The sequence below is a fragment of the Glycine max genome, chromosome 10 (assembly GCF_000004515.6).
Source record: "Glycine max cultivar Williams 82 chromosome 10, Glycine_max_v4.0, whole genome shotgun sequence".
Lineage (NCBI taxonomy): Eukaryota > Viridiplantae > Streptophyta > Magnoliopsida > Fabales > Fabaceae > Glycine > Glycine max.
The window spans coordinates 49,291,843-49,303,621 of record NC_038246.2 but is presented as its reverse complement, the minus strand read 5'-3'; the positions used below and the strand labels follow the sequence as shown (position 1 = coordinate 49,303,621).

At 31.8% G+C, this 11,779-nt stretch overlaps 1 protein-coding gene across 3 annotated transcripts; it reads left to right on the top strand.

Moving 5' to 3' along the window:
- Positions 1-3,900: 3,900 nt before the first annotated feature.
- On the top strand, positions 3,901-9,263 carry LOC100805924 (lipid phosphate phosphatase 2-like). 3 transcript variants are annotated; one of them, NM_001252890.3, is made up of 8 exons: positions 3,901-3,996; positions 5,684-5,906; positions 6,033-6,120; positions 6,206-6,315; positions 6,437-6,530; positions 7,333-7,521; positions 7,603-7,662; positions 8,788-9,263. In NM_001252890.3, the coding sequence occupies exons 2-8, from the start codon at positions 5,691-5,693 to the stop codon at positions 8,997-8,999; spliced, it is 969 nt and encodes a 322-aa protein (NP_001239819.1). In that variant the 5' UTR covers positions 3,901-3,996; positions 5,684-5,690; the 3' UTR covers positions 9,000-9,263. The 3 variants fall into 3 exon arrangements, with proteins under 3 accessions (NP_001239819.1, XP_040861549.1, XP_014618054.1); XM_041005615.1 differs by lacking the exon at positions 3,901-3,996 and adding an exon at positions 4,013-4,385 and having other exon boundaries at positions 8,788-9,249; XM_014762568.3 differs by lacking the exon at positions 3,901-3,996 and adding an exon at positions 5,500-5,517 and having other exon boundaries at positions 8,788-9,249.
- The last annotated feature ends 2,516 nt before the right edge of the window (positions 9,264-11,779 follow it).

Sequence of the window (11,779 nt, the reverse complement as noted above, 5' to 3'; positions counted from 1 at the left end):
CATAAGTTTTAAATTTAATTGATATGGGTATCTTAATATCCAACACCATCTATACCTGAATAATTCTCTAATTCGAAAAAAAAAATAGATCATGTTCCTTATTTTGCTAAAATAAAATATTTTTGTAAGGAATTTTAAAATAAGATATTAATTTTTGTGATATTTTATGATTATGTTTTATAAAAGATAATTGAATGAAATATTAATTTATTTACTCAATTTTTGTATTAACTAAAGTGCGAGTAATAATTATCGATATTTAATTTAGTTACTTAAGGGAAAGGACACATATGTTAAAATTACTATTCACATGATTATAAGTCTGGATATATTTTAAAAAAATATGAGTATTGAAATACTGAGGTCTAAGGGGCCACACAAACTCTTGAGAAATAAAAAAGTAAAATAATTTTTGAAATTTGATGGTCTGGGGAAGGCATGATATAGCGCGATCGTATATGCCGACTGAACGTTTCTTCCAGTAAGTTTCGTATATGTAAGCAGTTAGCTATGCCAGTTGGCACCAGCTTCTTTGACACGTTTATGGGTGTGTCGTGTGTGGGTTACGATCGAATCCGTGATGAAGTTTCGTATATGTGCACTGTTTTGGTGATATATCTTATACTAGAGATCATTTTAGCGATATTATGCGATTATGTTAGTAAGATGACAGTGAAAGTGGACAAAAGAAGTAACTAGAGATAATTTTAAAGAATCTAAAGCTAGATAAGAGATAACTAAGGATGAAATTAAAGTTTAAATTATTGAAAGTTGAGACTTGAGAATATTTCAAAGATTGAAAACACACACACCTTGTCACACTCAAGCTTAAATGCAGAGTAGCACACTTTGTTTTGGTTGCTGCCTTTTTTCTTGGCGGTGCCTACGCTGTACTACGTTTATATATTCATATGATTTGCAGATAAAAAAAATGTCATGCTATGTTAGATTAATAGTTCATATGGTAAAACACGTACAATTCAGTTCACGAAAGGAACTAAAAGCGTGGATAATTTTTTTAAGATCTATAACTAATTAACATATTTTTTATATCTATTTTTTTTAAATAGAGACCAAAAACATGTTTAATTTAAAAAAATTACCCCTGTCTCACTTCACTTTCTTTCATATGTCGTTCACATTATCTCACACCAAATAGTTTAAAGTTAACTAAATTTCTCATAATTTCCTTTCTATCTAATTCTTTTATTATTTTTTTTCTCTTTTATTTTTTATTTTTTTCAAACCAAACAAAATGTAAATATTTTCATAAACATACTTGTGTCGAATAACTTTTGGATCAAAACTAATAACTAGAGAAAATCCGATTGAAAGTGATAACTTCAACATTCAAATTACTAAAATTGGAAATAAATTTAATCTAAAGTCGAAGTATTTTCACTTCAACTAACGCTATCCGCAACCAGATTCCATTGACAGTTCTCTCTCCAAACACGCTAGGTATGGGAATTAGGAATAGAATAACAGCATCGATCATTTCATGAGAAGTAATCGACGACACCGAATTACCAATAAATAATATTATTGGAGGGAACCTCATAAACTTAACTTTAGTAGGAATCAAATTGAATTAAATAAGAACAAAATAGATTTAAGTTTTGGATGCTCATGCTCATTATTCACCCTTTCAATTTCTGAATCCTTGAATCTCTTTCCCGCTACATTGTCTCTTTGCTTGCATAAAAAAGCCAAAGTAACATGTGGTGTTTAAGCTGTCCAAAAGTATTGCATCCATCTTAAGTGTTAACGAAGTGACAGTTCCAATGTCTCGTTTTATTATTTTATTATACCCCTAAAGGGTGACCACAAGACAATCTTATATGCTCCTTTTGAACATCAATAAACTCAATCTTTGGCCCTTTTTGTTTATTTATAAGCTTAGTTAACATGTACTTTTCACGATCATATTTGGCTATATATTAAAATAAAGAAAATCAGGAATTATCGGGAGGAATAAGAGGGTCTCTTTCTAACTATGAAAAGTAAGGTAAAAATTAAGAAAACTAATCATTTTCCCAAAAAAACATTCTATCGTACGTTTGAAATTAATGAAAAATGAAGAAATAGAAGAATTTTTTTTATGAAACTTGCATACGAATTTTTCTCTCTTCAATGCAACGAAGAAAATCATATTGTTTTGTGCCATCAAGTACTTAGAAAAAAAATATTAAACTAAAGCTAATACATATGCCAATACATAATAAGATTTTTTTCCTAATATATATTGAATTAAATTTGAAGTAGTATATATTTGTTTTCTCTTTATAGTATTATTTTTGAACAATGTACTGATAAAAGAAAGATGAATGAGAAAAAAAAATCATTTTCTTTGTATTTTATTGTAAAACGACGCGGTATGAGAAAGTTATATTGGCAACCGGTTTCTAATCCTAATACTAAGTAGCTGAACTAATAAACACCACTGACAGAAAAAAAGAAGCAATTAACTGTGTATAACTGTACAAGGTATTGTCTAAAAACAAAAATAAAAAACTGTATAAAGTTACATTCAGGCGTTCCTCTTCAAAAAGGTGCATTTAGGCGTTGAAAAATTCAAAGCAAAATAAAATGAGTCTTAGCTGGGACCTCATGACCGTCACCCTGCCATGTGACAAGGTTACACCATAACTTCTAATGTGTTATGAACGGGGAGACATTAATGCAATTTTCAATGAGTAGTCAAAAGGAAGAAAAGCCTGTGAATGGAAAACAAGTGTTGATAAAATAAAAGACTAGTATTTATTTATTTGTTTATTTTATCAAAAGATAGTCTTAGTTCAATAATATTTTTGAAAAGTAATTATTATTATGTTTTGTTATTATTTAACGACAAAATAATAAATAAAAGCTAATAAAGGTGTTCAGATTTTAATGGTTCCCTTACCTTTAACAGTAAATAATTCATTGGTTTATTTATGCAGGTTGCAGGGTGTCGGTTTGTCACCACCCGCTGTTTAGAGTTTAATCCGCACATAATTGAGAAACAAAATAACAAATTACCAACTCCATGTCGTGGAAACTGGAAAGGGAACCAGTAGAACTACAAGGTTAACCAACTTTATTTTCAATATTAAAATTATTATTTAATATTTCACTACCAATATCAATCAAAAGTTTAACTTTCCATACGGTGTGTTAAAAAGTTTGTTGGTTTAGCTGTTTAAGTTATAACAGTTTGATATTTGTAAAATAAATTTTAGATTCAAGTTTTATAAACATAAAAGTTAGACAGCATTTTTTCTTAATTATATCTATTTTTTTATTTTAAATTACCAATCATTTTAATTATTTTAAAATATTCATACCTGTAGAATATGAAACGTACTATTTTTTTTTTCAGAAAACATTTATTTGTCGCTAAATCCTATGTACTTTAAAAAGTTATACCATCTATTTTTTAAATAAATGTAAAATAAGTTCCACTTATTTAATATCAATCAAGGTGGATAAATATAATAATCCATCGTGATGATTCCATATTAAATTTAATATAAATATATCTATTATTTCTAAAACACTACTAGTACTCAATTCATAATTGTACATTATGTTACCATAAAAATCTCAATAATTTTTTTTATCCCAATAAAAGTAACTAATACTAGTAAGAATCTAAAAATACTAATAGAAACAGTCTTGTTAACTAAGTGTACTTGCACATTAATTAAGAAACTAAACAAAATTATCTATTATAAAAATCATATAAAAACAGAAAAAATTATAAAAAAAACATAATTTTATTTATTTCAATAAAAAATCTTTTTAAACGGTACAGTTTAGCATTCGCTTAATAAAAATATGGGTTGCTGAAAGGGAGAAAAAGGTAATAAACTGCTTTTCCTTTAATAATAGCACGCGCCTTCTCCTTTATCTGATTTTGAAATTGGCCTTAACAGACACGAATCCTGATTCCATTTCCGCTTCAGCCTTCTTTCTCTTTCCGCTACCACGAATCTCGTGCACGTGCTGTTGCAGGTGAGTTCATTCCTCTTTCTCTCTCTCCACCACATCGCATTCTTCTTCTTCTTCGTTCTTAACGCGTTTCACTCTCTGTGCGCCTTTCTCTACTATACTTACGCTTTTTCTATTTCTTTTATTTATTTTCCGTTTCAAGTCAAAACCACGATGAATTGAGTTACCGGAGTTCAAAAATCCGTTTAATTCTTCAAACGACGTCGAGTGTCAAAAATAAATAAATTACTAGTCACCGTCTTCAATCAACGATTTAATTGTCCGAGTTCGATTTGTTTTTGTTAAACTTTGAACTAATAATTGTGGCCGTAGAATGAGAAGCGCTTGATTTTCTGTCTATGCAAGTTTTTGAAGGAAAAAAAGAAGAAGAAACCCTTGCCAGAGATGTAACTGTATGTTTGTTACTTTGACAAGTGCGAAGTGTTTCTTATTTGCTTTTTATTTTTATTTTTTTTGGCTTCAGTGTGTTTTTTTGTTGCCTTGACCATAACTAATACTTCTAAGTTCTTTCGGTGATGAAGAGCGTGCGTACTGCGTAGCCTTTCTTTTTTAATAAGAAAATAAAATGTGGTAGGGCAGAGTGAACTTAATTACTTAAATGTGTGCTCAGATATTTGTGGGATTTTATGAGGATGAGAGATATTTGAGGAGCTAAGAAATTATGCATGCATTGACTTGTGTGTGGCAAATAGTCTAATAGATCAGATTTGTTAAGGTGTTACCCTTGAGGAGGTTTAAGATAAGTATGAACCTCTTACATAGTTTTGGGGTATGCCAAGGATGGATTGTATATCTTACTACCTATTAGGCTATAACTCAAGGTTCATAGGATTGAATCCAGTTTATATCCTACCTGTTGAAACGTTATATACACACATACTTTATTCTTGTGAGAAACAAAACCACAAATAAGCTACAGAAGTATGCATGATCAAATCGCCTCCATTAATATAAAACTGAAATCTCTGATAAATTGTACATTACTGAAACAGTACACGTAGTAAGATCCTAGGACATTACAATAAAGGCAAATAGGCAATAGCCGGTATGCATGACTACGGTCGAGGATTCTCTGTAGTGAGAGAGAACAAAAATTGTCGACCTTTAACTTTATCTTTTTCCTTTTAACTTTTACAAAATTAGTAAATATAAGAAAAAAATTCAGCCACTAGATAACTACTTCAGGATTAACTGTGTCAAAACTAACTGCACAGGCAATCCCGGTCCCGTGATTACTTATTTGTCACAAATTAGTGTAAGGCTTCACTTCACGTCATAATCATCAATGGTTCCACAAACACCCAAATGAATTAGTCATTCTGAAATTGAGGTGTCCTGCAACCTTCAGCAGACATGAATTAGTCTTAAAAAATGGGGCCCAATGGGGCAAGCATTTTAGAAAAAATCTTCAGCCTCTAAATTACATAGCTTTGCAGAGTATTTGGTTTGAGAGTTTTGTTTTGTCTTGGGCCAAGGCACTCCCGCATGAAAGCGATGCAATATTAGGAATAGATCAGATAGAAGGTAACTAGAAGCAGAGGGAGACCGAGAAAGAAAAACTATTGGATATTTTTGTCACTGTGACATGGTTTTTTGTTTTGTACTCTCTTCTGTTTTTTCACTTTTCCTTCCTTTTGGTACTTTAATTTTTAACATAAGTCCTGCTAACCTTCATATGTGTTGTTTGCAGCAAAAAAATGCCAGAAATTCAGTTGGGTATGCATACTATCAGATCACATGGAACTAGAGTGGCAAGGATACATATGCATGACTGGTTGATTCTTTTGCTTCTGGTGATCATCGATGCTGTCTTGAATATAATACAGCCATTTCACCGTTTTGTTGGAGAGGGGATGATGACAGACCTTAGATACCCATTGAAAGCTAATACAATTCCCTTTTGGGCTGTTCCGGTATATTTAGCTTCCTTGGATTGTGTATTCAAAGAAATTTATTCCATTACTGAGATATAAGTTATGTTTATCCTTGACTTTGTTAATATTCAAGATATAAGTTTTTGTACTACAATTCCTGAACAGATAATAGCAATATTGTTACCACTGGCTGTTTTTCTCGTTTACTATTTCATTCGTAAGGATGTCTATGACCTCCACCATGCTATACTGGGTACATTTCTGAACCTTAGAAGGTTTTCTCTGTCCTTATTTGCACATCACATCGGAATACTGAAACCTATTGCTAAATGTATCAGGCCTTCTATTTTCCGTACTCATTACTGCGGTGATGACTGATGCTATCAAGGATGCTGTTGGACGGCCAAGGCCAGACTTCTTCTGGCGTTGTTTCCCTGATGGAAAAGGGGTGAGTTTTCAGTTTTATGGACTGCCAAGATAGTCTTGTTAATATCTTTACCATGTGATATGTACTGCTTTTATGTAGTTAACTGCACAATAAATGCCCCATTGGTGCATGACATATTCAGGTGTTTGATCCAGTAACAAGTAATGTTCTGTGTACTGGAGATAAGGGTGTTATTAAGGAAGGGCACAAAAGTTTCCCCAGTGGACATACCTCTTGTAAGTACTCTTTACAATCTCAGGGTCTGTGACTTGCCTTTGGGTGGTCTTGTTGATTCCATATATCTGTGTAAGTGACAACTGACAATCTTACACTTACAGTATGTGCAGGATGAAATTCTTCTAGATTATAATTATAATAGGATTACAAGCTCAGAAATTGTTTTTGATGACTGATGAGTTAGTTTCAAATTAAAGCAAAAATAAATTAAGAATTTTTCTAAGGCCTTCTCTATCCATACTACTTTCAAAAGGTTGAGGTATTTGGTGTGTTTTGAAAGGAGGTGTTTGGTTTCATTTTTGTAGTCGTTTTCAGAAAATGACTACAAAATTACTACTTTCTTAAAGAAAATAAACCAAGAATTCTACTTTGTTATTGTTTGATTAAACATTTTTGTTATCATTTATAATTGCAAAAAACGCTACTTCGTTTTCTAAGTCTCTTGTCTCCAAGATGTTTGAAAGGAAATGGTGAAAAGATTTTGTTGTTTTAAGTTTTTCACCATTTCCTTTACAATTTCTTGTAAACAGGAAAAAAGTAAAAACGTGACTTTATTTTTATAATTATTAGTAAAATATATCAAATGAAAACAAAAAATAAACCATTACCACCTTAGTTCCTCGACTTTTTGAATTTGCCTTCTTTCATGGCAAAAATATGCTTAGGGTAGCATATGCATTTTTGAGTCATCAGTGTCTTGGGAATGATCTGTTTCTTGTCCTTTTTTCATTTTGTAATTTGCCACTAGCTATATTAATTACCACAGTATAAGCTCAGAATGATTCAATTTTTTGTATCCAGGGTCATTTGCTGGTCTTGTTTATCTTGCTTGGTATCTATCTGGAAAACTCAGGGCATTTGACCGCAGGGGGCATGTTGCAAAGCTCTGTCTTGTTTTCTTACCATTCCTCGTGGCAGCTATGATTGCTGTCTCTCGTGTTGATGATTATTGGCATCATTGGCAAGATGTGTTTGCTGGAGCTCTAATAGGTTAGTTTACTGATGCCAGATTGATTAAATATTTCAATAAACCCTTTTCAAAGTTTCTGATACGAATATTTTTTTTACCAGGGATGGTAATTGCTTCCTTTTGTTACTTACAATTCTTTCCACCTCCTTATGACATAGACGGTATGACCATGAATTGTTCCTTTCATCATTTCTTTATAGTATGTGTTGATATTGTTGATGTGATAATTTGCTTTGAATCCCGTCCAAGTCCAAATCAGCCTAGCTGCATCTGAAATTTGAGGCCACACTCATTTTCAACATTTAGCCAGGCTCAGGCTTTATCAAAAGATCTGGGTCTGATCTAAATCTAGAAAACACGTATATTTTACTTGTAATACTCTGAATTTACTGAACTTTTCAATATGCAACAAATCCCTCATACAAGTTTGTCATATTTAGTGCATGTTTGGATTAAAGTTTGCTAACTTAAGTTTAATTGATTTGGATGTGTGCAAAAACAATCCGAGTCTTATTTCTACAACCGAGTTTCGAGGCACAATTTTGATGTGCTAACGCACTTCATTTGAGAGTAACCAAACATGCGTGAAACTAAGTTTATTCTTCCGAACTTAGTTTGGAGCACCCCAAAAAGAAAATCAAATGTAGTGCATGTTTGGTTCTCTGTTGTAAAATTACGTTTGAGGCAAAAGTCATCTTGCCAATGGACTAGAACTCTTGCTTTTGTGTTTATTTTGTTTTTATCCATTGGAATGTGCACCACAACAATTTCAACTGTAAACCAAACATGCACATAGTCTTGGTGTTTCAATTTTAAAATATTTGTTTAAGCTAAAATAGTTACAATTTTTAATTTTAAAATTTAGTTTATATTTATTGCTTTGGGCTTATTTCCAAACTTAGGCCCGAATTTAAAATAAATTTGGGCTGGACACATTCCTGTGGACTGTGAATTTTCAATTGAAAGCCCAGGCTGAGGTTATCTTTTATGGATTCTTCTTGTATGGGTACATTTCACTTCTCTTTCCTAATTGCATCAGTTTTCAAAGTTTGTAATTGCAGAGCTTTCTTCTGTAAAGTTGATGGCAGTGAGTGAAAATCTGTTACTTGTTATTATAAGCTTTAGGTTAGACTGATTATGCTGTAGATTGACATATTTGTGCATGCTCCTATGCTTCCCTGCCGTCTCTTAGCATATTAATTTGTTTTTGGGTTTTTTAAATTACGGTTTCTAGTTCTGATTTTGATGAAAATATCCAATCACAACTTTCGAATGTGTTTGTGTAGGTTGGGGACCACATGCATATTTCCAGATGTTAGCTGAATCTCGTAATGGGGCTCAGCCCTCTACTGTCAATAATGAGATTCATCATGTGCAATCGGCTGAGCTTCAGGCTGTATCTTTGTATATCCCACCTCAACATGATGCAGATACACGAGGCAATAGCTGGGATTCAAGCCCCATGTTAGGTGCATCCCAAAACGTAAGAGCACACTGATGACAGAGGAAAGATCACCAACATGTCCATAATCTGTAAAAATTATAGGGGTTCGTTGCTGATAAACCACTTTAGCATCGTTGGCGGTTTAAAAATGCGGATATCAATCAATTCCTTTGGTTGGATTGGAAATTTGGGATGTCATGTTAGTTGTCTTTAATTTTCCGACCAGCTTATATTTGTTATTAGTTGTCAAAGCACTGTTTTTATGTCTAGTTTTTATATAATGAGAATGATTTAATCGGCTCAACAGGATTGAAGTATAAAATATTTTGCAACTCGAGGAAAAGGAGGAAAAATAAATGAATTTCTTGAACTCCTCTACATAAAATGGCTTCAAACATGAGATGCCTATTAGGAATAGGAGTATTGATTTATTTTTTGGAACCCACCTTTTGATGCCTTTTTTAAAAAAATATTCTTATTATATCATTTATTTTGGGATATTTATATTTTTTCTTTAATTAATTAATTCTAAATTTTACTTTTTCACCCATCTCCATCCTACTCGCGGTGTAATTATCACAGGCAACGAGAAAAATATATTTAAAGAATATGATCGATCCCAACTAATCTAGTACAAAAATATTCAAAGGAAAATAAATTAAACTCAATTACAATTGAAATCTCTCACGTAATTACTTTGTCTGATACTCAATATATGAAATATGAACACCATGATAAAAACATTGCCAGGTACTCATGTCTTTTAATTCTCACGACTCAATCACGTGATCTTTAAAATGCATAAAAAATATTTTCATTTGAAATAAGTTCTCGTATAGTTGAAGTCTTTCGTCAATTAAACTGGATGGTAATTTAAGGAATGAATTTTATTTTTCAAATGAGATTTGGAAAATTAAATAAAGGTAATTAGCATTTTTAATCTATGTAAATTATTTTATTTTATTGCTTATATTCGATAACTTATACAGTATTTGAAAATAAAGATACGTAAAGTCACATCAAACAATAACCTACACTCAATTAATTAAATATAAAATTACACTTTTTTTAATACATTAACACTTTTTAACACTTTCCTTAAAAAAACACTTTTTAACACTCAATTAGATATACAAATTATGTTAAATATATTCATAAAATTGTCTTGTTTAAAATTGTATGTTCATTAATATTGTTGTTTCATCTAAAAAATGAAATGACATTTTATCTCATTCAATTCCAATCCATCCCATTATATTCTATGACCATCTCATTCTCTATCACCAATCCCTTGTAACAACATTTCATCTGAACAATAGTTAATTTAAGTCAATATGATTGTAGCACTTTTATTATTCTTATCTGTTTTCAAACATTTATCATTTGTTAGTAAACTCTCAAACATTTACTACATGAAATCAATCGTTATCAGAAGTTTGAATTAAACTCATCCTCATGCAGCATAAATATTAAAAAAAAAAAAATAATAATTACAATATCGAATGACTTTTATTTTAATGGCAATGGTACCATTACGTCATTATTTGTATTGGAGACTAATTTATCTATCTATAAAAAACGTAAGGGTATATATAATCTTACGATGCATTAAAAATATCTGATTATCTTGAGAGCTGGCGGTGGCAGCCATGAACGACTTTGGCGTTGATTTGATTAGATACATGACAAAAGAAGTGGAGAAAAGAGCTATAGCTACGTAATTCATGTTGAGTTGACACTTTACTTATTTTGTGTTTCTTTACAAGGAGATCATGGATTCTGCTACTGATGAAAACATGACACCCCCATCACATGTGGTTGCAATTACAAATGGTGATGCCCGTCTTCTTGAACTTGGTAACAAACAAGAACTCAAGCGTCATTTTTCATTAGGTTCTCTCTTTCTCGTTTAATTGAATTCCTTCCTTCATTTTGTGTTTTTTTTTGGTTTATCATTAATTTCCAATTCTAGGTTCTTAGCTTGATCAGGGCCATTTGAATTTTCGCCCTCTCGTTTTCTGTTTTATCAGTGCTGACTGGCATCACCAATTCACCACCCTCTACAACACTGGGTTGAACTACGGTGGCCCCGTTTCAATGCAATATGGGTGGTTTATGGCTTTAGCTTTCACCATGCTTGTTGCACTCTCAATGGCTGAAATTTGTTCTTCAATCCAACTACTGGAGGTCTCTATTATTGGAGTGCCAAACTTGCTGGCCCTAGATGGGCACCCTTTGCTTCCTGGATTACTGGCTGGTATTGTAAAACTTAATAGTTTAACACATGATGAAAATTGAACATGAATTCTCTTATTACTAATAAACCATGAACAATCATATAAGAGAATTTAAAATCGCACTTTAACCCAAAATCTTAATTTTCAAATTTATGATCTTCTTCATGTTTAACTTTTTCATTTCTACTCTATATAAAATTTTACCTCATCCTTAAACTCTAACCAAATTTCGGAACCTCGTGTAACAAAATGTTTTACACTTTATTGAGATTTAGATGATGAGAAATGCAGGAAGGGGAAATAGGATAATAGAGAATTCGTATATAATATCATAAAAGGGTTTTATTTTGGACTTTAGGATGGCAAAATAAGAGTCACCATCTGATCTTTTAGATTAAGAGGACTCTTTACTGAGTGGTCAAACTTGTGTAAGATGTAGATTTCGAATAATCCATTTGAAGCTCTAATTATTTTCCTTTTCATTTGCAGTGGGCAGGGTCAACAAGTGTGAACTTTTCACTTGCAGAACTAATTCAGATTATCATTCTCCTTAGCACCGGTGGCAAAAATGGTGGTGGATATGAAGCATCCAAATAT

Excerpts from the sequence above, each read along its gene's own strand:
- LOC100805924 (NM_001252890.3), top strand. The coding sequence starts at position 5,691 with ATGCCAGAAATTCAGTTGGGTATGCATACTATCAGATCACATGGAACT. Across the intron at positions 5,907-6,032 it reads TTCCCTTTTGGGCTGTTCCG|ATAATAGCAATATTGTTACC; the intron begins GTATATTTAGCT and ends ATTCCTGAACAG. Across the intron at positions 6,121-6,205 it reads CCTCCACCATGCTATACTGG|GCCTTCTATTTTCCGTACTC; the intron begins GTACATTTCTGA and ends TAAATGTATCAG.